The following is a 26,989-nucleotide window of genomic DNA, read 5'->3' as shown; positions in this document are numbered from 1 at the left end:
ACATTGGGGGACACAAAGGGGACATGGTGGGTGCAGTGGGAGGGGTGGGGGGACACGGGGGGGACAGAGGGGACACGGAGCGGGGGACACAGCGGGGGGGAGGCCACACATACCTTGGTGCTGGTGTCAGAGGTGCTCCTGCAGATGTCCCCAGACTCCCTGAGCGTGTCCCTGAGGTCCCCAGGGGTGTCCTTGATGTCCCTGGGGGTGTCCTTGGCGTCCCTGAGGGCATCCCTGATGTCCCCGGGGGCGTTCTTGGTGTCCTCAGGGGTGTCCCTGATGTCCCTGGGGGTGTCCTTGGCGTCCCCAGGGATGTCCCTGATGTCCCCGGGGGTGTCCTTGGTGTCCCTGTCATGCCCGGGGGTGTCGGGGGTGTCCTCAGGGCTGTCCCCGTTGCTGCCCCTGTTGCTGTCACCGTTGCTGTCACCGTTGCTGTCACCGTTGCTGCCCCTGTTGCTGTCCCCGGTGCTGTCCCCGTGGCTGTCCCCAGGGCTGTCCCCGCGCTGTCCCCGCAGGTGCAGCACCAGCTCCCGGGCCTGGCCCCAGCGGCCCCGCAGCAGCTCCCGCTCCCCCCGGCGCTGCAGCTGCAGCAGGCGCAGCTCCTCCAGGCGCTGCCGCAGGGACTGCGTGCAGTGACACAGGGCTCCTGGGGACAGGGGACATTGGGGACATCAGCAGGGACTGCGTGCAGTGACACAGGGCCCCTGGGGACAGGGGACATTGGGGACATCAGCAGGGACTGCGTGCAGTGACACAGGGCCCCTGGGGACAGGGGACATTGGGGACATCAGCAGGGACTGCGTGCAGTGACACAGGGCCCCTGGGGACAGGGGACATTGGGGACATCAGCAGGGACTGCGTGCAGTGACACAGGGCCCCTGGGGACAGGGGACATTGGGGACATCAGCAGGGACTGCGTGCAGTGACACAGGGCCCCTGGGGACAGGGGACATTGGGGACATCAGCAGGGACTGCGTGCAGTGACACAGGGCCCCTGGGGACAGGGGACATTGGGGACATCAGCAGGGACTGCGTGCAGTGACACAGGGCCCCTGGGGACAGGGGACATTGGGGACATCAGCAGGGACTGCGTGCAGTGACACAGGGCCCCTGGGGACAGGGGACATTGGGGACATCAGCAGGGACTGCGTGCAGTGACACAGGGCCCCTGGGGACAGGGGACATTGGGGACATCAGCAGGGACTGCGTGCAGTGACACAGGGCCCCTGGGGACAGGGGACATTGGGGACATCAGCAGGGACTGCGTGCAGTGACACAGGGCCCCTGGGGACAGGGGACATTGGGGACATCAGCAGGGACTGCGTGCAGTGACACAGGGCCCCTGGGGACAGGGGACATTGGGGACATCAGCAGGGACTGCGTGCAGTGACACAGGGCCCCTGGGGACAGGGGACATTGGGGACATCAGCAGGGACTGCGTGCAGTGACACAGGGCCCCTGGGGACAGGGGACATTGGGGACATCAGCAGGGACTGCGTGCAGTGACACAGGGCCCCTGGGGACAGGGGACATTGGGGACATCAGCAGGGACTGCGTGCAGTGACACAGGGCCCCTGGGGACAGGGGACATTGGGGACATCAGCAGGGACTGCGTGCAGTGACACAGGGCCCCTGGGGACAGGGGACATTGGGGACATCAGCAGGGACTGCGTGCAGTGACACAGGGCCCCTGGGGACAGGGGACATTGGGGACATTGGGGACATCGGGATACTGGGGACATCAAGGACAGGGGGCATCAAGGACATCAGCAGGGATAGCTTGGGGACATTGGGACACTGGGACATTGGGGTCACGGGGGGCATTGGGGACAGCATCAGGGACAGCAGCGGGGACATCACTGGGGACATGAGCAGGGCACAGGCTTGGGGACATCGAGACCCTGGGGACATCAGGGACATCGGGGGCATGGGGTACATCAGGGACATTGGTAGGGAGCAGGGGACATCAGGGACATTGGGGACATTGGGACACTGGGCACATTCAGGGGACATTGGGCAGGTTGGGGACATGGGGCCATTGGGGACATCGGGGGGTTTGGGGACCTTGGGGACATTGGGTCTCTGGACATTGGGGGGCCATTGTGACACTGTGGGGACATCGGGGTGACATTGGGGACACTGGGGACCTTGGGGACATTGGGGGTGGAGACGCTGGGGACATCGGGGATGTGGGGATGCTGGGGGGGACATCGGGGACCTTGGGGACATTAGGGACCAGGGACCTTGGGGACGCTGAGGGCACCGGGGAGCCCTGGGGCCCCGGGGGCGTGGAGGGGGACATTGGGACATCAACGGGGACACCGCTGGGACACCCCCGTGCTCCTCCCAGCGCTCCCAGTCCGGCTCCGGGCTGCTCCCAGTCCCCGGCCCGCTCTCACCCCTCAGCTCGCGGTTCTCCGCCCGCAGCCGCTGCAGCGCCTCCGCCAGCGCCGGCTCCGCCTCGGGCCCCGGCTGCACCATCTCCGCGGGCCGCCGCCAGCGCCCGCCGCTCATCGGCGGCTCCCGCGGGCCCGGGCGCGCTCGGGGCCGCCTTTGGGCCCAATTCGGGGATTTTTGGGATCCCGGCGGCGCCGCTACTTCCTGCTTCCGCCGGAAACGCGTGACGTCACCGTGCCCCGCTTCGCTTCCGCCTCGGTAAATGTCACGGCGGCGTCATAGCAACGCTGAGGGCGGAGAGCGCTGATTGGTTACGCCTCCGGGTGTAGCCCCTCCCGCGCTCGGCGGTGATTGGTTGGTGGGGGGAGAGGCTCGGCGGTGATTGGTGGGTAAGGGGTGAGGGCGCGGTGGGGGGCGTGGCCTCCGTGAAGGGATGGGGAGCCGCGCGAGCGTGGGGGAGGCGGCGCGAGCGCGGCCGGAGCGGGAAGGTGCGGGGGACCGGGAAATTGGGAAATCCGGGAAAAAATGGGGAAAACCGGGGAAACCCGGGGGAACGTGAGGGGATCCGGGCTCTGGGATGGCCCGGGGAACCCATGGGGGCCGGGGGGGGAGCGTCAGGGGGAAACAGGAGGGAGCTGAGGGGTGATGTGGGGGGCTTCAGGGCGGAAGGTTGGTGCCTGCCCCACAACCCCTCAAATCCTGCCCTGGGGTGCCCAGCCCTGCCCCCCAAGTATCCAATCCCGCCCTCCAAGTGCCTGAACATGCCCCCCAAGTGCCAGCCCTGCCCTCCAAGTACCCGACCCCACCCCTCAGTTGCCCCAGCCCTGCCCCCTAGGTGCCCACCCCTCCCTCCAGGTCCCTGTTCCTGCCCCACAACCCCTCAAATCCTGCCCTGGGGTGCCCAAACCTGTTCCTCTGCTCCCGGAATCCTGCCCGGGGTGCCCGAACCTGCCCCCCAAGCGCCCGAACCTGCCCCCCAAGTGCCCGATCCGGCCCCCCAAGTGCCCGGTCCGGCCCCCAGGAGCGATGCCGGGCCCAGCTGAGGAGGCGCCGGGCGCCGGGGGGGAGCTGAGCCGCTCGCAGGTGTGCGGGATGCTCCGGCAGGAGCTGAGCCGGGACGGAGCCTTCCTGCAGGGCCACCCGCACGTCCTCGTCATCCTCGGCGCCTCCGTGAGTGGGGACGGGCCGGGGAAGGGGTCTGGGGGGGAAGGAAGGGGTTTAGGGAGGAACTGGGGGGCTGGAGAGGGAATGGAGGGGGTGAGATGGTTGCAATGGTGGTTTTCTCCTTTATCCTCCTTGTTAATTTTTTTCCCTTCCCTAAGGATTTTGAACAATCCATCTGTAAAACAGGACCTTTTCGGCTCTGAGAGACCTAGCAGCTTTCAAGCAAAGCTGTAATCAAACTGATTTGGGATGTTTTAGGTTTTGGGAAGGGAGTTCAGTTACCTCAGTGCTCTCCTGGCTCCCTGCTCAATGCAGGGCTTAGAGCTCCAGTACTAAAGCAGAGTCACTGGAAGAAAAGTTGTTGTTTGAGCACGGCCAGCTTAGCTGTGAGAATAGAGAAAATCTGAGAAAATCAGGTCCTGAAAGTGTCTTCATGTTTTGTCTCAAGAACAGATCAGTGCTCCTAATCCTGACAGCTGCAAGTAACCATTTGAGAGAGAGGTCGTATTAAGTCAAGATGAAAAATTTGAGAAAGGACTTATTGCAGAAATGTAACATTACAGCTCCTGGCTAAAGTTGAAAGTATATTGAAAAGGGCCCAGCTCCAAACCCCCCCCCCGGTGCCCGAGCCCGCCCCAAAACACCCCAGCCCCGTCCCCCAGCTTCTTACCCTGCCCCCCAGTTGAGAAATCCCGCTCCGCAGGTGCCCAACCCCGCCCCAAAACCTCGAAATCCCCGGGTGCCCCATGCCGCCCTCAAAGAACCCGATCCCGCCCCCAAGTACCTGAACCTGCCCCCCAAGTGCCAGCCCTGCCCACCAAGTGCTCTATCCTGCCCCCCAAGTCCCCCATTCCACCCCCAAATGCCCCAGCCCTGCCCCCCAGGTGCCCACCCCTCCCTCCAGGTGCCCGCTCCTGCCCCACAACCCCTCAAATCCTGCCCTGGGGTGCCCAGCCCTGCCCCCCAAGTATCCAATCCCGCCCTCCAAGTGCCTGAACATGCCCCCCAAGTGCCAGCCCTGCCCTCCAAGTACCCGACCCCACCCCTCAGTTGCCCCAGCCCTGCCCCCCAGGTGCCCACCCCTCCCTCCAGGTCCCTGTTCCTGCCCCACAACCCCTCAAATCCTGCCCTGGGGTGCCCAAACCTGTTCCTCTGCTCCCGGAATCCTGCCCGGGGTGCCCGAACCTGCCCCCCAAGCGCCCGAACCTGCCCCCCAAGTGCCCGATCCGGCCCCCCAAGTGCCCGGTCCGGCCCCCAGGAGCGATGCCGGGCCCAGCTGAGGAGGCGCCGGGCGCCGGGGGGGAGCTGAGCCGCTCGCAGGTGTGCGGGATGCTCCGGCAGGAGCTGAGCCGGGACGGAGCCTTCCTGCAGGGCCACCCGCACGTCCTCGTCATCCTCGGCGCCTCCGTGAGTGGGGACGGGCCGGGGAAGGGGTCTGGGGGGGAAGGAAGGGGTTTAGGGAGGAACTGGGGGGCTGGAGAGGGAATGGAGGGGGTTAGGGGGGAATTGGGGGGGAATGAAGGGGTTTGGGGAGGAATGAGGGGGACTGGAAAAGGGAATTGGGGGGCTGGAGAGGGAGAAAAAAGAGTATGGAGGGAATTGAAGGAGACTGGAAGGGGGAATGGGGGAGATTGAGGGGATGGAGAGGGAATGGAGGGGGTTAGGGGGGAATTGGGGGTGTTGGAGGGGGAACAAAGGGAGTTAGGGGCAGAAATTAGGGGTTTGTGGGGGAATGAAGGGGTTTGGGGAGGAATTGGGGAGGGAATGGAGGGGGTTAGGGGGGAAGTGGGGGAGTTGGAGGGGGAACAATTGGACTTGTAGCTGGATATTTTTCTGTTTGTTTTGCAGGGTAATTCCACATCTTGGGTTTGGGGTATATTGGAGGGCTGCAAAAGGGAATTGGGGTGCTGGGGAAGGGATGGAGGGGTTTGGGGGAATTGGGGGGCTGGAAGAGGGAATGAAGGAATTGGGAAATTGGGGGCCGGAAGGGGGAGAAAGGGGGAAGCAAATCCGAGGGGGAAATGGGGGAATAGTGAGAGCTGCAAGAAAAATTTTCAAAGAAACAAAAACATTCTTGGTGAAAGAGCCTGCAAAGCTATATTAAAGGTCCTAAATGTGATCTTGCACCCTTCACTGAAATCTCACTTCATCACAAAAGAAAACAGAACTATTCTCTGCCCCCCTTGTTTTCTTCTCATCTCTTTCTCTCAGTTGTAATCAGAACCCCCAAATTTTTCCATGGGCAGCACTATTAATTATCCCTGCACAACACCCTACATGACCCCAGCAACACCAACACAGCACCCCTGTCCAACCTCTCATATCCCTTCCTAACCCTTCCAATTCTTCCCCATCAAGGCAGGACCCTGCCACACCTTCAGTCAACCCTTGCATGCCTAGCTGAGGCTATTTGGTTCACACCCTTGATATCTCCTCTCCATAGCTCAGTCTCCTCTCCATAGCTCCTGCAGGCTTGGCTGGGGACTGAGAGCACCCTGTTCAGACAGCACTAGAGGACTGGCCAAGTGTTGGCTGCCTCTGAACAGGCAATGACTCAATTTTTCCTGCATTTGTCTCTGTCCAAATCTCTCCTCTCCTACAACTCTTCACAAAAAGTATGGAAATGCAACTTCTATGCCATTCTGCCAAACGTTCCTGATGATATCACTGGCAGAGACATCTTGGTTACTAATGTGTCATTGTGGTCAGAAACCACGCTCATGAGATGAGGGTCCTCGGGTCTCAACACATACTAAAAACCAAGTTTCACTGTGCTCCCTACAAAGGAACCTCACTCCTCGTTTCTTAGTCTATTAACAGAAACATGAAAGAGCCTATTAAAATTAAAATTCAGAAAGGTGTTGGGAGTTTAAGACAATGCTTGTACATTGGCATACTGATGTTTTTAGCACTGAAGAAAGAACAGAATAGGTCTTGCAGTTCTCAAGAAAACACTGAAATAAAGAAATTAAAACTACATTCAAGTACGTGGGGATAATTGCAGTTTGGGGGTATTTTCTGAATACCAAACATAATTTTGAAGGAACTCCAACTATTTTTAAGGAGAGAAGTGACACATGGAAGTTATTTTCATGTTAGCTGGAAAGACATCGAAGGAAATGCAAATTTAACCCTCAGAGTGGGAAGGGCAAAACTGCAGCACATTCCACTTTCATGAGATTTAAATAAATCTCTTCACTACAGACAAATAAAGCTCTTGCAAGCAAATCGCAGATCTCAGCTCTGCTCCTTCCAGAGGCTGCTGCCAGAAAATCTTGACCTCTTATTTCTTTTAACCATGTGGTTATACATGATTTGGGTGACTATAGCAATCACAAGCTCTTTGTTAACATACCAGCACTGTGCATAAACTACTGAGGAGTCAATGACCTGGGCTCATCTTCCACCCAAGGCACTGATCTATCCTGATCAACATAGTGATTTAACTGCTGCAATGCATTCACTGTTTCAATAAGATATTGGTATAAATTCACTAGGCTGAACATAAGAAGAGTCTCAGCCTTTTCTTTTCAAAGGAAAACTATGAAGCTAATCACACCATTACAAAGAGGCACCTGCAGGCACATCACACACCTCAGGTAACCCAGAACTCCTGAACCCCAAAGTAAACAGACATTTATGGTGTGCCCAGCAACACAAAATGCGAGATGGAAAGCACTAGCTTTTTACATACTTGCATTGCCATCTACAAGACTTCAATGGGGCTATAATGCCGAGCTGGGATCTGGCTTCTGAGCACTGTAGTTTTGGAGAAATCCAACAAAATTTGGAAATTTTTAGGTTGGGTGGTCAGGGTGGGCCAGGGCGAGTGGCCCCCAGGTCACCCCTCGGGGCCGGGGTGGGGCCGCCCCTCCCCCACCCGCACCCCAACTTCCTCCTCCGCCCCTCCCCCACCCCGTTACCCAACACCTCCCATTGAACACGGGGGGGAGGGGCGGCGGCGCTGACTCAGCACATTCCAGGGGGTGGAGGAGGGGCGAGGCCAGCACCGGGTGCGGCCCCGTCCCCTCCCCCACCCCTGAGGACCCCTCCCCCACAGGGCGACCTGGCCAGGAAGAAGATTTACCCCACGATCTGGTACGCGGACACCTGGGGACAGCGGGGACACCTGGGGACAGCGGGGACACCTGGGGACAGCGGGAACACCTGGGGACAGCAGGGACACTGAGGCGACAGCAGGAACACCTGGGGACACTGAGGGGGCACCTGGGGACACTGAGGGGACATTAGGGACACCTGGAGACAATGATGACACCTGGGGACAGCAGGGACACCTGGGGACACTGAGGTAACAATGGGGACACTTGGGGACAGCAGGGACACTGAGGCAACACTGAGGCAACAGCAGGGACACCTGGGGACAACGGGGACACAGAGGGGACAATGATGACACCTGGGGACAGCAGGGACACCTGGGGACACTGAGGTAACAATGGGGACACTTGGGGACAGCAGGGACACTGAGGCAACACTGAGGCAACAGCAGGGACACCTGGGGACAACGGGGACACAGAGGGGACAATGATGACACCTGGGGACAGCAGGGACACTGAGGTGACACCTGGGGACAACAGGGACACCTGGTGACAGTAGGGACACTGAAGGGACAATAGGAATAATGGTGTGACAAGGCCACCTGAGTTCCACCTGACACCAGGGTCACCAATGTCCCCACAGCCACCCAGGCAACCAGGTTCACCAATGACCCTTGGGCCACCAATGTCCCCACCTGTCCCCAGGTGTCCCCATTGTCACCCAGGGTCACTGGGGCCTCAGAGCCAATGAAGTCCCCACATTGCCAGGGCCACTCTGGGGTCGCTGCTGTCCCCAGGGCTACCAATGTCACTCAGTGCTGTCTCCAGGGCCACCAGCCAGCAGTGCTGCCATTGTCTGCTCTGTCCCCAGTGTCACCACAGCTGTGTGTCCCTGCTGTCTCCAGGGCTACTTGTGTCACCAGCTGGCACCAGCGTCCCCAGTATGACCCGGTGTTCCAGTTCCTTTGCTGCTTCTGTCCCCTCTGTGTCACCTGTCCCTTTGTTACCTCTCCCAGGGTGTCACGGGGACAGTGTCACCGTCCTGAGAGAGGGTTGGTGACACTGGTGTCACCTTACCCTGCTGTCCCCAGAGTGGGGTGGTGACAATGCTGGTGGTGCCCCCAGGGGCTTGGTGATACAGGTGACAGCACTGTCCCCCAGGTGGCTCTTCTGGGACAGGCACCCCCCAATGCCGGTGTCCCTGGGGGGGTTTGGGGACATAGATAGTGGCACAGGTGGCACAGGTGACAGCACTGTCCCCCAGGTGGCTCTTCTGGGACAGGCACCCCCCAATGCCAGTGTCCCTGGGGGGGTTTGGGGACACAGATACTGGCACAGGTGACAGCACTGTCCCTTTCCCAGGTGGCTGTTCTGGGATGGGCTCCTCCCCGATGCCGGTGTCCCTGGGGGGGTTTGGGGACACAGGTGACAGCACTGTCCCTTTCCCAGGTGGCTGTTCCGGGACGGGCTCCTCCCCGATGCCACGCGCGTCGTTGGCTTTGCCCGCTCGCCCCTCACCGTGGGGCTATAATGCCGAGCTGGGATCTGGCTTCTGAGCACTGTAGTTTTGGAGAAATCCAACAAAATTTGGAAATTTTTAGGTTGGGTGGTCAGGGTGGGCCAGGGCGAGTGGCCCCCAGGTCACCCCTCGGGGCCGGGGTGGGGCCGCCCCTCCCCCACCCGCACCCCAACTTCCTCCTCCGCCCCTCCCCCACCCCGTTACCCAACACCTCCCATTGAACACGGGGGGGAGGGGCGGCGGCGCTGACTCAGCACATTCCAGGGGGTGGAGGAGGGGCGAGGCCAGCACCGGGTGCGGCCCCGTCCCCTCCCCCACCCCTGAGGACCCCTCCCCCACAGGGCGACCTGGCCAGGAAGAAGATTTACCCCACGATCTGGTACGGGGACACCTGGGGACAGCGGGGACACCTGGGGACAGCGGGGACACCTGGGGACAATGGGGACACAGAGGGGACAATGGGGACACAGAGGGGACAATGGGGACACCTGGGGACAGCAGGGACACTGAGGCGACAGCAGGAACACCTGGGGACACTGAGGGGGCACCTGGGGACACTGAGGGGACATTAGGGACACCTGGAGACAATGATGACACCTGGGGACAGCAGGGACACCTGGGGACACTGAGGTAACAATGGGGACACTTGGGGACAGCAGGGACACTGAGGCAACACTGAGGCAACAGCAGGGACACCTGGGGACAACGGGGACACAGAGGGGACAATGATGACACCTGGGGACAGCAGGGACACTGAGGCGACAGCAGGAACACCTGGGGACACTGAGGGGGCACCTGGGGACACTGAGGGGACATTAGGGACACCTGGAGACAATGATGACACCTGGGGACAGCAGGGACACCTGGGGACACTGAGGTAACAATGGGGACACTTGGGGACAGCAGGGACACTGAGGCAACACTGAGGCAACAGCAGGGACACCTGGGGACAACGGGGACACAGAGGGGACAATGATGACACCTGGGGACAGCAGGGACACTGAGGTGACACCTGGGGACAACAGGGACACCTGGTGACAGTAGGGACACTGAAGGGACAATAGGAATAATGGTGTGACAAGGCCACCTGAGTTCCACCTGACACCAGGGTCACCAATGTCCCCACAGCCACCCAGGCAACCAGGTTCACCAATGACCCTTGGGCCACCAATGTCACCACCTGTCCCCAGGTGTCCCCATTGTCACCCAGGGTCACTGGGGCCTCAGAGCCAATGAAGTCCCTGCTGTCCCCACATTGCCAGGGCCACTCTGGGGTCGCTGCTGTCCCCAGGGCCACCAATGTCACTCAGTGCTGTCTCCAGGGCCACCAGCCAGCAGTGCTGCCATTGTCTGCTCTGTCCCCAGTGTCACCACAGCTGTGTGTCCCTGCTGTCTCCAGGGCTACTTGTGTCACCAGCTGGCACCAGCGTCCACAGTATGACCCGGTGTCCCAGTTCCTTTGCTGCTTCTGTCCCCTCTGTGTCACCTGTCCCTTTGTTACCTCTCCCAGGGTGTCACGGGGACAGTGTCACCGTCCTGAGAGAGGGTTGGTGACACTGGTGTCACCTTACCCTGCTGTCCCCAGAGTGGGGTGGTGACAATGCTGGTGGTGCCCCCAGGGGCTTGGTGATACAGGTGACAGCACTGTCCCCCAGGTGGCTCTTCTGGGACAGGCACCCCCTGATGCCGGTGTCCCTGGGGGGGTTTGGGGACATAGATAGTGGCTTGGGTGGCACAGGTGACAGCACTGTCCCTTTCCCAGGTGGCTGTTCTGGGATGGGCTCCTCCCTGATGCCGGTGTCCCTGGGGGGGTTTGGGGACACAGATACTGGCACAGGTGACAGCACTGTCCCTTTCCCAGGTGGCTGTTCTGGGATGGGCTCCTCCCTGATGCCGGTGTCCCTGGGGGGGTTTGGGGACACAGGTGACAGCACTGTCCCTTTCCCAGGTGGCTGTTCCGGGACGGGCTCCTCCCCGATGCCACGCGCGTCGTTGGCTTTGCCCGCTCGCCCCTCACCGTGGAGCTCATCCGGGAGCAGACCCTGCCCTACCTCAAGGTGACAGTGCTGTCCCCTCCTGTCCCCTCCTGACCTCACCTGAACCTTCCTTGGCCCCATCTGTCCCCAGGTGACCCCCCAAGGACAGGCTCTGCCTGGCCTTGTGTTCCTGTGTCCCCTCACCTGTCCCTGCCTGTCACAGATAATCCCGTAGGGGCACTCTGTGTCCCTGTCTCACCTGTCCCTGTCCCATCTGTCCCTATCTCACCTGTCTCACCTGTTCCTGTCTCACTTGTCCCCATCTCACCTGTCCCCGTCTCACCTGTCCCCGTCTCACCTGTCCCCATCTCACCTGTCCCTGTCTCACCCATCCCTGTGTGTCCCCACAGGTGACCCCTGAGGACAGGCCTTGCCTGGCCGTGTTCCTGTCCCCATCTCACCGGTCCCTATCTCATCTGTTCCCTGTCCCTGTCTCACCTGTCCCTGTCTCCCCTGTCCCCTGTCCTTATCTTACCTGTCCCTGTCTCACCTGTCCCTGTGTGTCCCCACAGGTGATCTCTGAGGACGGGCCTCACCTGGCCACGTTCTTGTCTCTGTCTCACCTGCCGCTATGTCACCTGTCCCCCGTCCCTGTCTCACCTGTCCCTGTCTCACCTGCCTCTATCTCACTTGTCCCCTGCCCCTATCTCACTTGTCCCCTGTCCTTGTCTCACGTGTCCCCCGTCCCCGGACGGGCTCCTCCCCGATGCCACGCGCGTCGTTGGCTTTGCCCGCTCGCCCCTCACCGTGGAGCTCATCCGGGAGCAGACCCTGCCCTACCTCAAGGTGACAGTGCTGTCCCCTCCTGACCTCACCTGAACCTTCCTTGGCCCCATCTGTCCCCAGGTGACCCCCCAAGGACAGGCTCTGCCTGGCCTTGTGTTCCTGTGTCCCCTCACCTGTCCCTGCCTGTCACAGATAATCCCGTAGGGGCACTCTGTGTCCCTGTCTCACCTGTCCCTGTCCCATCTGTCCCTATCTCACCTGTCTCACCTGTTCCTGTCTCACTTGTCCCCATCTCACCTGTCCCCGTCTCACCTGTCCCCGCCTCACCTGTCCCCATCTCACCTGTCCCTGTCTCACCTGTCCCCTGTCCCTATCTCACCTGTCTCACCTGTCCCTGTCTCACCTGTCCCCATCTCACCTGTCCCTGTCTCACCCATCCCCGTGTGTCCCCACAGGTGACCCCTGAGGACAGGCCTTGCCTGGCCGTGTTCCTGTCCCCATCTCACCGGTCCCTATCTCATCTGTTCCCTGTCCCTGTCTCACCTGTCCCTGTCTCCCCTGTCCCCTGTCCTTATCTTACCTGTCCCTGTCTCACCTGTCCCTGTGTGTCCCCACAGGTGATCTCTGAGGACGGGCCTCACCTGGCCACGTTCTTGTCTCTGTCTCACCTGCCGCTATGTCACCTGTCCCCCGTCCCTGTCTCACCTGTCCCTGTCTCACCTACCCCTATCTCACTTGTCCCCTGTCCCCGTCTCACCCGTCCCTGTCTCACCTGTCCCCTGTCCCTGTCTCACCCGTCCCTGTGTGTCCCCACAGGTGACCCCTGAAGACGAGCCACGCCTGGCCATGTTCTTGTCCCTGTCTCACCTGTCCCTGTCTCCCCTGCCTCTATCTCACTTGTCCCCTGCCCCTATCTCACTTGTCCCCTGTCCTTGTCTCACGTGTCCCCTGTCCCCGTCTCACCTGTCCCTATCTCACTTGTCCCTCGTCTTTGTCTCACCCGTCCCTGTCTCACCCGTTCCTGTCTCACTGTCTCACCCGTCCTGTCTCCCCCGTTCCTGTCTCACCTGTCCCTATCTCACTTGCCCCTCGTCTTTGTCTCACCCGTCCCCGTGTGTCCCCACAGGTGCCCCCTGAGGACGAGCCGCGCCTGGCCACGTTCCTGTCCCTGCAGAGCTTCGTGCGGGGTCAGTACGCGGACGAGGCCTCGTTCCGGGCGCTGGACGCTCACCTGCGGGGGCTGCCCGGGGGCGACCGCGCCCACCGGCTCTTCTACCTGGCCCTGCCCCCCAGCGTGTACACACCTGTGACCCAGCACCTGAGGGCTCTGTGCATGGGCCAGGGGTGAGTGGGGACACGGGGACACAGCTGGGACAGCACCTGAGGGCTCTGTGCATGGGCCAGGGGTGAGTGGGGACACGGGGACACACCTGGGACAGCACCTGAGGGACAGGGGAGAGTGGGGATACAGGGACACACCTGTGACCCAGCACCAGAGGGCTCTGTGCATGGGCCAGGGGTGAATGGGGACATGGGGACCGTGTCCCCCCGTGTCCCTGCACATTCCCATGTTCCCCATATCTCATGTCCCCTGTGTCCCCATGCTTCTTGTGTATTCTTGTGTGTCCCCATGTCCCTTGTGTCCTTGTGCTCTCGTGTAGCCCCACACCTTCTGTACCCCTGCGTGCCACTGTGTATCCCTGTGTATCCTGATGTCCCCCCATGTCCCCATGTGTCCCTGTGTGCCCGTGTGTCCCCTGTGTCCTTGTGTTCCCCATGTCCCTACATTCCTTACATCCTGTGTGTCCCCATGTTCCCCGTGTTCCTTGTGTCCCCATATGTTCTGTGTTCCCTGTCCCTCTGCATGTTCCCTATGTCCATGTCTGTCAAGTCTCCATATTCCCCCATGTCCCCCCATCCCTGCCCTCACGTCCCTGTGTCCCTGTCCCCAGGTGGAACCGTGTGATCGTGGAGAAGCCGTTTGGGCGGGACCTGGGCTCGTCGGAGGAGCTGTCGGCGCACCTGAGCGCGCTGTTCCGCGAGGAGCAGATCTACCGCATGGACCACTACCTGGGCAAGGAGATGGTGCAGAGCCTCATGGTGCTGCGGTGCGCTGGGGACAGGGACGTGGCAGGGGACACGGGGACAGGGAGGGGACATGGGGACACATCTGTTCCATGAGGAGCAGATCTACCGCATGGACCACTACCTGGGCAAGGAGATGGTGCAGAGCCTCATGGTGCTGCGGTGCGCTGGGGACAGGGATGTGGCAGGGGACACCGGGACAGGGAGGGGACAGGGGACACACCTGTTCCATGAGGAGCAGATCTACCGCATGGACCACTACCTGGGCAAGGAGATGGTGCAGAGCCTCATGGTGCTGCGGTGCGCTGGGGACAGGAACGTGGCAGGGGACACGGGGACAGGGAGGGGACACGGGGACACTCCTGTTCCGCGAGGAGCAGATCTACCGCATGGACCACTACCTGGGCAAGGAGATGGTGCAGAGCCTCATGGTGCTGCGGTGCGCTGGGGACAGGGATGTGGCAGGGGACATGGCAGGGGACATGGGAGGCGACACACACAGCACTCCTCACCCACCCCTCACCCACCCCAGGTTTGGCAACCGCATCTTCGGGCCCATCTGGAACCGTGACAACGTTGCCTGCGTGGTGCTCACCTTCAAGGAGCCCTTCGGCACCGAGGGCCGCGGCGGCTACTTCGACGACTTCGGCATCATCCGGTGAGGATGGACGTCCTGTGGTGTCCCCGTGTCCCCTCCACGTCCCCCCGTGTCCCCCAACTCCGTGGCAGCACCGGCTCCCCGCAGGGACGTGATGCAGAACCACCTTCTGCAGCTGCTCTGCCTCGTGGCCATGGAGAAGCCAGCATCCACCAACCCCGACGATGTCCGTGACGAGAAGGTGGGGACAGCAGGGACACTGGGGTGTCACTACATTGTCACCACTCCCTGACACCACACTGGTCACTGAACTTTATGTCCCTGATGCTCGCATCATGGTCACGGCCACAGGAACCATTCCCAGGTGGCCCCAGGGTTGTGTGTCCCTATGGCCACATCCCCCCACCCCAATTGTGTCCCACCACCATGTTCTTGATGGTGGCCCCCAAAGCTACCTCCCCCATGGCCACATCCTCAACTTTGTTCCATCACCCTGTTATTGATGGTGGCCCCCCAAAACCACATTTCCCCTGGCCATATTGTCACTGACCATGTCCCCAACCATGTCCTGTCATCTTTTTTCCAGCAGCGACCCCAATGCCACAACTCCTGTGGCCATGTCCCAGACCACATCCTATCAGCACCTTCTTGTTGATGACCCCCAAAGACCACATCCCCCACATCCCCATCCCATTGCCTGTTCTTACTGGTGGGCCCCCATAAACATGTTCCCAAATAGTCCCACCCCATGGTCTCACCGGAGCCCCCATAACCAGGTGTCCCTCACCTGTCCCTCACCTGTCCCCCAGGTGAAGGTGCTCAAGTGCATCAGCCCGGTGGAGCTGCAGGACGTAGTGCTGGGCCAGTACGTGGGCAACCCTGATGGCCCCCCCGAGGCACAGAAGGGCTACCTGGACGACCCCACAGTGCCCCCTGGCTCCACCACGCCCACCTTTGCCACTGCTGTGCTGCGCGTGGCCAACGAGCGCTGGGACGGTGAGAGGGGATGATGGTGATGGTTGCCATGGTGATGACATTTGTGGCTGTGATGATGATGGTGGTGGTGGCCATGGAGATGGTGCTGCTGCTGCTCATGCTGGTGGTTGTGGAGTGGTGCTGTTGATGGTGGTGATGATGATGGTGGCCAGGAGATGATGTTGATGATGGTGATGGCCACAATGGTGACACTGATGACCATAGCATGACAGACATGTTGACCATGATGGTGGTGGTTGGAATGATGATGGAGATGATGAGCAATGGTGATGTCTGTGCTGATGATGCTGGTGGTGGTGACAATGCTGATGGTGTCCCAGCTGTGCCGTTGGTGCTGCACTACGGGAACATGCTGGGACGGGGATGGGTGGTGGTGATGATGGGTGGTGATGACACTGATGGATGATGATGATGGTGACACTGGTGATAACATTAATGGATGTTGATGACTTTGACAGTGTTGGTGGTGACGTTGTTGATGATGGTGATGCATGTTGACGGTGTGGATGATGACAGTGATGATGATGATATTGGTGCATGGATGTTGATGATGATGACAGTGCTGTTGGATGGTGATGACATTGATTAAGATGGTGGATGCTGATGATTGTTGGTGGTGATGTTGATGGATGTTGACAATGTGGATGATAACAGTGTTGGCAGTGTTGTTGATGGTGATGGATGATGATGATGACAATGTTGATGGATGTTGATTATGACAATGATGATAGTGTTGATAGCGATGATGGTGATGGATGCTGATGATGATAAGCGTGATGATGACTATGATGATGTCCATCAATGTTGATGACGACATTGGTGATGATGATGATGTTGCTGGATATTGATGATGATGATAGTGACGATTGATGACGACATTGGTGATGATGATGATGTTGCTGATATTGATGATGATGATGGTGATGACGGCCGTGTTGATGTGCGTCGATGACTGATGACGTTGACAATGTTGGTGATGCTGCTGGTGCTGATGACAGCATAGATGATAAGATGATGGGACTGATGATGATGAAGATGATGTCAGTGTTGAGGATACCAGTGTTGATAACATTGGTGATGTTGTTAATGACAATGTTGGCGATGACAATGACAAAGATGACCATGAGGACACCTCAGGTGTCTCCTCCATGCTGCGCTGTGGGAAGACACTGGGATAGTGATGGATGGTGATTATGTTGATGGATATTGATGATGATGTTGATGATGACAATGGCAATGATGATGTGGATGGTGATGTTGATGGATGTTGGTGATGCTGATAATATTGATGCTGACAGTGACAGTGATGACAGTGACAGTGATGACAATGACAATGCCACTGTCCCCAGGCGTCCCGTTTGTGCTGTGGGAAGGCGCCTGGGATGGTGATGGATGGTGATGGATTTTGATGACGATGATGTTAGTGATGACAATGACAATGAAGACAATGATGATATTGACAATGACAGTACCAACGATGCCACTGTCCCCAGGTGTCCCGTTCATGCTGCGCTGCTGGGCTGGTGATAGATGGGGATTATGTTGATGGATGGGGATAGGTATTGATGGATGTTGATGATGATGATGTTAGTGATGACAATGATGATGATGATATTGATGATGACAATGCCAACAATGCTGCTGTCCCCAGGCATCCCATTTGTGCTGTGCTGCTGGGCTGGTGATGGATGGGGATCGATGAGGATGGATGTTGATGAATTGATGACAACGACAATGTCAACGATGACAATGATGATGTGAATGGATGTTGATAACAATGATGATGTCGATGATGACAATGAGGATGATGATGTGGATGGTGATGTTGATGACAATGATGTTAGTGATGACAATGATGACAATGATGACATTGATAATGCCAACAACGGCGCTGTCTCCAGGCTTCCTGTTTGTGCTGTGCTGCAGGAAGGCGCTGGGATGACCACGGATGGTGATGATGTTGGTGGATGTTGATGTTGACAATGATGACAACGATGATATTGACGCTGACAATGTCAATGCCGCTGTCCCCAGGCGTCCCATTTGTGCTGTGATGCTGGGCTGGGGATGCATGGGGATGGTGTTAATGGATGGTGGTGGATGTTGATGGATGGTGATGATGTTGATAATGACAGTGATGATGATGATGATGATGATGTGGATGGTGGTGTTGATGACAATGATGGTGTTGATGATGACAATGACAATGATGACAACGTTGATATTGATGATGACAATGGTGACAATGACAGTGCTGGTGTCCCCAGGTGTCCTATTCGTGCTGCGCTGCGGGAAAGCACACGATGGCCATGGGTGGTGATGATGTTAATAGATGTTGATGTTGACAATGACAATGATGAGGTTGACGATGACAATGGTGACAATGCCAACGCCTGTCCCCAGGCGTCCCGTTCGTGCTGCGCTGCGGGAAGGTGCTGGAATGGCCATGGATGGTGATGATGTTGATGGATGTTGATGGATGTTGATGACGGTGATGTTGATGATGACAATGACAGTGATGACATTGACGATGACAATGGTGACAACGCCGCTGCCTGTCCCCAGGCGTCCCATTCGTGCTGCGCTGCAGGAAAGCACACGATGGCTATGGGTGGTAGTGATGTTGAGGGATGTTGATGTCGATGATGATAATGATGACATTGACGATGACAATGGGGACAATGCCAACGCCTGTCCCCAGGCGTCCCGTTTGTGCTGCGCTGCGGGAAGGCGCTGAACGAGCGCAAGGCCGAGGTGCGGCTACAGTTCCGGGAGGTGCCCGGGGACATCTTCGCGCGGCAGTGCAAGCGCAATGAGCTGGTGGTGCGGGTGCAGCCGCGAGAGGCCGTCTACGCCAAACTCAACACCAAGAAACCCGGCATGTTCCTGCGGCCCGAGGAGTCCGAGCTCGACCTCACCTACGGCAGCCGCTACAAGGTACCCAGAACGGGCAGGGACATGGGAATGGAGCATTGAGACCCAAAAATTGGGTTTGAGACCCAAAAATGGGGTTTGGGGACACAAAAATGGAGCATTGAGACCCAAGAATGGGATTTGAGACCCAAAAATGGGGTTTGGGGACACAAAAATGGAGCATTGAGACCCAAGAATGGGATTTGAGACCCAAAAATGGGGTTTGGGGACACAAAAATGGAGCATTGAGACCCAGAAATGGGGTTTGGGCACATGGAAATGGGACTGGGGACACGAAATGGGATTTGGAGACACAGAAATGGGATTTGGGGACACAAAAATGAATGACTGAGGCCCAAAAATATGGTTTGGGGACCCAAAAATGGAGTTTGGGACATGAAAATAGAGCACCAAGACTCAAAATGGGGTTTGGGGACAGAAAAATGGGGTTTGGGGACCCAAAAATTTAACATTGGCACCCAAAAAGGGGGATGGGGACACAAAAATGGAGCATTGAGACCCAAAAATGGGGTTTGCAGACTCAGAAATGGGGCTGGAACCCAGAAATCTCAAGAATGAGACACAAAATTGGAGTTCTGAGACCAAAATTGGAACGTTGAGACCCCAAAACTGGGGGTGGAGATGTCACACCTCAGAGATTCTCCACACCTGGGGAGGTCCCCAAAACCCACCTGGGTCTGTTCCCAAACCCCCCTGGGCCCCCCCAAAACCCACCTGGGTTCCCCCAAATCCCACCTGGGTCCCCCCAAATCCCGGGTGTTCTCCACATACTTGGGGCCTCCTCAAACCCAGAAGAGCCCCCAAAATCCTCAAACCCTGGGGTCCCCCCAAAGCCCAGGTGTCCCCCCACACCTGGGGGTGCCCCCAGACCCCCCCAGACCACCCTGGTGCCCCCCAGGACGTGAAGCTGCCCGACGCCTACGAGCGGCTGCTGCTGGATGTCATCTGCGGGAACCAAATGCACTTTGTGCGCAGGTGAGAGGGGACAGGTGACACCTGGGGACAGGGGGACATGGTGAGGACAGTGGGATGTGGGGACACGTGGGACAGGTGGGACACAGAGACTGGTGACAGGTGGGACAGAAGATAGGTGGGATAGAGGGACAGGTGTTACCTGGGGACAGGTGTGACATAGATGGGAGAGCATAGGTGGGATGTGGGGACAGGTGGGACACAGGGACAGGTAGGTGACACCTGGGGACAGGTGAGACATGGTGGGGACAGGTGGGACATAGGTGACAGATGAGAGTAGGGGGGTGGGGTGGCAGTACACGTAGGATCAGTTTGGGGGAGCTGAAGAGTCTGGGAAGGACAGGTGGGACATGGAGGGACAGGTGAGTCCAGTTTAGGGGGACAGGTGGAACCAGTCTGGGGGAGGGATGGGATTTGCATGGGGCAGGTGAGGCCAGGTCAGGGGGGTGGCAGGCAGGATTTTGAGGGGGGAAGATGGGACCAGTTTGGAGGGGCAGATTGGACTGGTTTGATCGGAGGCAGGTAGGACATGGGGAGGACAGGTGAGGCCAGTTTGGGAGGGAAGATGGGACCAGTTTGGGGATGCAGGTGACTCTGGGCAGGGAGTACCAGTGTAAGAGGGACGATGGGACCAGTTTAGGGGTGGGGGAAAAAGGGGTCAGGTGAGTTTGAGGGGACAGGTGGGACCAGTTTGGAGGAGAAGATGGGACCAGTTTGGGGACCCAGGTGTGCTCTGGGGTTGCCCAGGTGAGCCTGGGGAGGGCTCAGGTGAGCCCAGATGGGGTCTGGGGGAGTTTTGAGGTCCCCTGAGTCAGTTTTGGGGTGACTCCTCTCCCCCCAGTGACGAGCTGCGTGAGGCCTGGCGCATCTTCACCCCCCTGCTGCACCAGATTGAGCAGCGCCGCGAGCCCCCCATCCCCTACCCCTACGGCAGGTGAGGGGGCACACCTGGGGGGCACCTGGGGGGGGCACCTGAGGGGAGATATGAAGTGGTTTGGGGAGGCCTGGGGGGGCTGAGGGGAGAATGGGGGGGGATACCTGGTGCAGGAATTTGGAGGTCTGGGGGGCACCTGGGCACACCTGATGGGGAGGGGCTGGTCCCGGGGGTCCTGTTGGGGATCTGGGGGTCCCACGAGTCCCACTGGGGATTTGCATTGTCCCAGGGGCTTGGGGGGGTGCTGGGGGTCTCATTGAGGACTGGGTGGGGGAGTCTCATTGGGGATTTGGGAGGTTCCGTTTGGGATTTGGGAGGTCCTGGGGGCTCACTGAGGATTTGGGGGGTCCCGTTGGGGACTGGGGGGTCCTGGGGCTCTCCCTGACCCCGGGTCTCCCCCTTTCCCAGCCGGGGCCCCCCCGAGGCGGACGAGCTCCTGCGGCGGGTGGGGTTCCTGTACGAGGGCACCTACCGGTGGGTGCCCCCCCCCGGGCCCGACCCCCACCCCTGACCCATGGTCGGACCCCCCAAAAACACTCCAGGGCTCTGGGCTGGGGGTTGGTGCCCGATGGGACCCCCCATGCCCCATCCCTGGGCCCCCCAACCCCTGCAGCTGGGACCAAAGCTCCCCCTCCCACAATCAAGTCCCCAAAGCTTAATTACCCCCTCATTATCCCTCCCCCCCATGGGAGCAATTAATGATTAATGCTAATCAATTAATCAATTAACGTGCTATTAACCAGGACCAATTAAATCCACCTTTTGGCTAATTAATTATCACCAGCACCTTCTAATTGCCCCCAGGCACTTACTGGGCAGATCCCCCCTATGGCACTTATGGGGCAGAACCCCAACACTTGGGGGGCAGAACCCCAACACTTGTGGGGCAGAACCTCAACACTTGGGGGGCAGAACACCAACACTTGTGGGATCAGGACCTGTGGCACTTGTGGGGCACAATCCCCATGGAGGGGGGGTGAAGGCGCATGAGCGGGGTTTATGCTAATGAGAAAATGGGGTTTATGCTAATGAGAAGGTGGGGTTTATACTAATGAGGAAGCATTGCCATTGCTGGGAGAACACTGATGGGGGCGGGGCCAGCAGGCCAACAGCCAATCTGGAGGCGCTGAAGGGGGCGGGGCAGCACCTGAGCGCCAATGGCCCCGCTGTCACCTGCACACCTGGGCACACCTGGGCACACCTGAGCACATCTGAGCACTCGCTGGGGGTTCCACGCCCAGAGCGTGGCACACACAGGCACAGGCGTGGCACAGAAGGGCTGATGGCACTGTCCCCTGGCCACTGACGGGATAGGAGCTTTCAGCCACCCCCTCATGGAACCAGGGGGCCACCGGGACACTGTGGGGACTCCTGGAAGCCAGGGACACAGAGGGGCCTCAGGGAACCCAGGAGAGCAGAGTGAGGTTATGGAACCTCTTTTAACCAGGTATCAACTGTGAGAGCTGGGCCTTACTCAACCCAGATGCCACTGGGAGCTTGCCAGAGCTCGTGGAACCCAGGCTCCAGTGTGACACAGAGGGGCCTCATGGAACCCAGGAGAGCTCTGTGAGGCTCTGGAACCTCATGGAACCCAGGAGAGCACTGTGAGGCTCTGGAACCTCATGGAACCCAGGAGAGCTCTGTGAGGCTCTGGAACCTCATGGAACCCAGGAGAGCTCTGTGAGGCTCTGCACCAACACAGCACCAAGGTTCCACCATGACCTGACAGAACTTCCTGGAAAGAAGGGAACATTTTCCCCTGTGCACAGCACAGGTGAGGCTGCACCATGAGTGCTGTGTCCAGTTCTGGGCCCCTCAGTTTAGGAAGGATGTTAAGATATTCAAACACGTCCAGAGAAGGGCAACAAGCTGGTGAGGGGTCTGAATACAAGTCCTGTGATGAGTGGCTGAGGGAGCTGGGATTGTTTATCCTGGAGAAGAGGAGGCTCAGGGGAGACCTTGTCACTCTCCACAACTCCCTGGCAGGAGGGTGCAGCCAGGTGGGATTCAGGCTCTTCTCCAAGGGAACAATGACAGGACAAGAGAACACAGCCTTAAGCTGTGCTAGTGCAAGTTTAGGTTGGACCTTGGGAAGAAAATTGTTCTCTGAAAGAGTGACTGGGCACTGGAATTGTTTGCCCAGGGACAGGATGCAGTCCCCATCCCTGCATGTGTTAAAAAAAGCCTGAAGGTGGCACTTGTCCATTTGGAAAGACAGGCATCTGCCAAGGGAGGCAGGAACCTCCTTTGGGATGGACAATGTGACCCCCTTCCCTCTGAATTGTTGTAACTTTGAAATGCTGGGGCTTTCGGGCACAGACACAGGACAAGGAATAACAGCTCTTTGCTAGTCTGTGTAATGTGGCAAGCAAACAGCAGCAGCAACAAACGGAACCACACAGCCAGGGACAGCCAGAACCACAGAGCCAGAGCCATGAGCCAGTGACAGCCAGAACCATGAGCCAGTGACAGCCAGAAACACAGACCCAGAGGGAGCCAGAACCTCAGAGCCAGAAACACAGAGCCAGTGACAGCCAGAACCAGACTCAGAGACAGACCCAGTGACCCAGAACCACAGACCCAGGGACAGCCAGAACTACAGACCCAGGGACAGCCAGATCCACAGACCCAGTGAGAGCCAGAACCACAGACTCAGAACCACAGACCCAGGGCCAGCCAGGACCACAGACCCAGGGACCCAGAACTACAGACTCTGTGAGAGCCAGAACTACAGACTCTGTGAGAGCCAGAACTACAGACCCAGTGAGACCCAGAACCTCAGAGCCAGAACCACAGACCCAGGAGAGCCAGAACCTCAGACCCAGAACCACAGACCCAGGGCCAGCCAGGACCACAGACCCAGGGACCCAGAACTACAGACTGTGAGAGCCAGAACCACAGACCCAGGAGAGCCAGAACCTCAGACCCAGAACCACAGACCCAGGGCCAGCCAGTCAGCCAGAACCACAGAGCCAGTGGAGCCAGAACCACAGACTCAGAGACACAGACCCAGAACTAAGAGCCAGTGAGAGCCAGAACCACAGAGCCAGGGACAGCCAGAACTACAGACCCAGTGAGAGCCAGAACCACAGACCCAGGGACCTAGAACTACAGACCCCATGAGACCCAGAACTACAGACCCCATGAGAGCCAGAACCACAGACCCAGTGAGAGCCAAAACCACAGAGCCAGGGCCAGCCAGAACCACAGACCCAATGAGACCCAGAACTACAGACCCAGGGCCAGCCAGAACCACAGAGCCAGTGAGAGCCAGAACCTCAGAGCCAGTGGAGTCAGAACCACAGACCCAGAGCCACAGGCCCAGTGACCCAGAGCCACAGGCCCAGAACCACAGACCCAGCCCCAGCCAGCAGCAAGGGATGGACAAGGGGCTTCCTTTCCAAACCCCCAGGAGCAGCCGATCCCAGTGCCCCTGTGGGCAGCAGAAGGAGCTGCAGCAGAACCCCAGCACAGCCAGCTGGGCAGGCAGGGATGAGCAAAACCTCGGAGTGGTGGATGGGATGTGTCAGAAACTCGGCAGCTGCAGCCAGAACCAGGTGGGTGTCCCAGCAGGGAGAGGGGTTACAGCACAGCAAAACCCCAGAGAGGGGCAGAGGCACGGCGGAGCTGGGCAGGGACAGCCTGGCTCCAAACTGGGCAGGGAGAGCTCCCCTGGTGGGTTTGACGCTGGTCAGACACCAGAGCACCCACAAAAAATTCATTCATTCCTTCTCCCATGCTGTAATTGAGCAGAGGAGGGGGAAAGATTAATTTTTTTTAAAAAGCTCATTGGGTGGTGTCATAAATAAATTAGCCAGTTTGGTTAATAAGGAGAATTTATTCCATAATTAAAATACAATCATAAAAAGGCTGCAAGCAATGATCAGGTCAGTGCTGAACCAGGCTAACAGCATCGGGTGAGACAGGTGGGGCACTCTGGCTCCTCTCCTCTGTGCATCACGAAGACACAGCTCTCACAAAGTCTTTTTTATACATTTCCAAGCTCCGAGGGTTGCTAGGGAGAGTTTCTTGCTTTCTTATCATTCATCTTATCCTTTTAGCATATTAATGTTTTTCCTTTCTTGCTGCCGCTCTTGCTGAGAGTTTCCCAAAACTGGTAAATAATTCACTTTGCTAGAGGAAAATCTCCTGCAATATACATTCCAGGAGACACATATTTATCTTATCGATGATGCATATCGAATGCATATTGCTGGGGTTTGGTCAGACAAATAATCCTCTGGAATCAGCATTTCTGGAGATGAATATTCAGGCTAGGATTTTGGTGCATATTGCTGTAATCTCATCAGAGGGAATTTCCCAGAACCCTCCTTTGGTATGCTAGGATTTTCATCAGGTGAGATTACTGTAGTCTCAGCATGAATTTATACATATCATCTATTTCAGGTGAGGTAAGGATTAAGAGAGAACACTTTAAGGGCAAAACAGGCTCAAATCTTTAAAAGGTATAAAGAAAAGTTTATTATTCCTTCTCCCATGCTGTAATTGAGCAGAGGAGGGGGAAAGATTAATTTTTTTTAAAAAGCTCATTGGGTGGTGTCATAAATAAATTAGCCAGTTTGGTTAATAAGGAGAATTTATTCCATAATTAAAATACAATCATAAAAAGGCTGCAAGCAATGATCAGGTCAGTGCTGAACCAGGCTAACAGCATCGGGTGAGACAGGTGGGGCACTCTGGCTCCTCTCCTCTGTGCATCACGAAGACACAGCTCTCACAAAGTCTTTTTTATACATTTCCAAGCTCCGAGGGTTGCTAGGGAGAGTTTCTTGCTTTCTTATCATTCATCTTATCCTTTTAGCATATTAATGTTTTTCCTTTCTTGCTGCCGCTCTTGCTGAGAGTTTCCCAAAACTGGTAAATAATTCACTTTGCTAGAGGAAAATCTCCTGCAATATACATTCCAGGAGACACATATTTATCTTATCGATGATGCATATCGAATGCATATTGCTGGGGTTTGGTCAGACAAATAATCCTCTGGAATCAGCATTTCTGGAGATGAATATTCAGGCTAGGATTTTGGTGCATATTGCTGTAATCTCATCAGAGGGAATTTCCCAGAACCCTCCTTTGGTATGCTAGGATTTTCATCAGGTGAGATTACTGTAGTCTCAGCATGAATTTATACATATCATCTATTTCAGGTGAGGTAAGGATTAAGAGAGAACACTTTAAGGGCAAAACAGGCTCAAATCTTTAAAAGGTATAAAGAAAAGTTTATTAACAGAATTTAAAAAAAAAAGGATAATGAGAGCTGAAATAAACCTTTAGAACACCTTCCCCCCTGCACCCCCCCCAGCCTGTCTTTCTTTTCTGCCGACAGTGCAGGGAGGCAAAGACATGGGGGTTTTGGTCAGTGTGTCACTTCTAAACAATCCTTCTTCAGTCCCCTCAGGGAGAGGAGTCTCTCTTGCTGTGCCATGTGGTCCTTCCCATGGGAGGCAGTTCTCTGGGAACTTCTCCAATGTGGTTCTAATTTTCACAAGTCGCAGCCCTGTCCAACATCTGCTTCAACATGAGTCCCTCCCAAGGGCAGAGCAGTCTTCCCACAACTGCCTTTTTTCCGTGGCCCCCTCCCCTCTGTTCAAAGGTGAAAGAGAAAGAGCTTCCTGCAGAAAGAGAAAGAGCTTCCTGCAGCTTTTTCGTTCTTAAATACGTCATTGCAGGGGTGTTGCTAACTCCTCTAACTGAGCCAGCCAATGTTGGTCATCGAAGCCTTTAGGGATTGGTTCTGCAGGACATACAGCATAACTTTCTAACATAACACATATAATATCAATTTTAATATTTGCGAAAAGCCAATCATAAAATACACATTTTTCACATCCTTGAACAATGAACAAAGGAACACCAAGGGTTTTCCAGTTCTTTTGTAGTTTTTCCAAGTCCTTTCTGAGAGCCTGGGAAAATGGTCTCTGGCAGCTGGGAATCTGTGGGGTTGAGACTCTTGTATGTGATAAAAGATGTTAGGAATTAGGTGGCTCAATACCTTTGAGGTCCTGGACTTCTCATTCAGTCTTTGGCCTGGGGCTGGATTTTCCCTTTCTTTCTGCCTTTTCATTTTAAAATTCCCCTTGAATCAGAAGATGCCATGACCTGAATGCAGTTTCTGTAAGGATGAGTGAGGTTCTTCCCTTGCAAAGCAAAGGCAGCGGCCAAAAGGCAGCTCAGGTTCAGCAGGGGCTGCACCTGTGAGCTGGGGCTGCCAGAGGAGCATCAGCTGCTCAGGTGATCTCTGGGGAAAGGCAGGGCTGTCCTTTGATCCCTGGGGAAAGGCAGGGCTATAATTTCCTCTCTGGGGAAAGGCAGGGCTATCCTTTGATCTCTGCTGACAGCTCTGAGTGAACCCTAACCCAACCCTTTGGGAACCTGAGCAGTGCCAGATGTGCCCCTGGGACAGGGCGAGATGTGGGGCTGAGCCTTGAGCCTGAAAGGGGCCACAGAGAAGGCAGGGGCAGCTCTGCCCCTCCCTGCAGGGTTTGTGCCCCACTCAGAACCAGCTGAGCCAGCAAACTCCGTCTCCACAGAGGAGAGCAAAGGGCTTCGCAC

At 57.3% G+C, this 26,989-nt stretch overlaps 2 protein-coding genes across 3 annotated transcripts in view; one reads left to right on the top strand and one right to left on the bottom strand.

Annotated features, from left to right (window-relative positions):
* Nucleotides 1–2,625, bottom strand: part of IKBKG (inhibitor of nuclear factor kappa B kinase regulatory subunit gamma) — a 12,130-nt gene extending 9,505 nt beyond the window's left edge. Inside the window, exons 1-2 of the mRNA XM_039713313.1 lie at nt 2,400–2,625; nt 13–646 (exon numbers count right to left, since the gene is read on the bottom strand). Of these exons, the coding sequence (XP_039569247.1) occupies nt 13–646; nt 2,400–2,514 (749 nt within the window). The 5' untranslated portion in view covers nt 2,515–2,625. The remainder of the gene's footprint in view (nt 1–12; nt 647–2,399) is intronic.
* A 192-nt stretch (nt 2,626–2,817) lies between these two features.
* On the top strand, nt 2,818–21,190 carry G6PD (glucose-6-phosphate dehydrogenase). 2 transcript variants are annotated; one of them, XM_039713318.1, is made up of 13 exons: nt 2,818–2,885; nt 3,419–3,567; nt 7,622–7,659; nt 11,084–11,192; nt 13,024–13,241; nt 13,850–14,005; nt 14,515–14,640; nt 14,728–14,821; nt 15,390–15,576; nt 18,278–18,513; nt 19,409–19,485; nt 20,324–20,416; nt 20,825–21,190. In XM_039713318.1, exons 1-13 carry the CDS (start codon nt 2,831–2,833, stop codon nt 20,925–20,927), a joined length of 1,641 nt encoding a protein of 546 aa, XP_039569252.1. In that variant the 5' UTR covers nt 2,818–2,830; the 3' UTR covers nt 20,928–21,190. The 2 variants fall into 2 exon arrangements, with proteins under 2 accessions (XP_039569252.1, XP_039569251.1); XM_039713317.1 differs by lacking the exons at nt 2,818–2,885; nt 3,419–3,567 and adding an exon at nt 4,764–4,968.
* The last annotated feature ends 5,799 nt before the right edge of the window (nt 21,191–26,989 follow it).

The sequence above is a fragment of the Passer montanus genome, unplaced genomic scaffold (genome assembly GCF_014805655.1).
Source record: "Passer montanus isolate IOZ18808 unplaced genomic scaffold, ASM1480565v1 scaffold281, whole genome shotgun sequence".
NCBI classification, from domain to species: Eukaryota; Metazoa; Chordata; class Aves; order Passeriformes; family Passeridae; genus Passer; species Passer montanus.
Note: the sequence above shows the minus strand (reverse complement) of the source record. Positions and strands in the feature narration are given on the sequence as shown.

What these genes read in the sequence shown, in the direction of transcription:
- G6PD (XM_039713318.1), top strand. Translation starts at nt 2,831, where the DNA reads ATGGGGAGCCGCGCGAGCGTGGGGGAGGCGGCGCGAGCGCGGCCGGAG. An exon ending in AAGATTTACCCCACGATCTG is followed by an intron (nt 7,660 to 11,083) that starts GTACGCGGACAC and finishes TCCCTTTCCCAG; the next exon opens with GTGGCTGTTCCGGGACGGGC. An exon ending in AGACCCTGCCCTACCTCAAG is followed by an intron (nt 11,193 to 13,023) that starts GTGACAGTGCTG and finishes GTGTCCCCACAG; the next exon opens with GTGCCCCCTGAGGACGAGCC.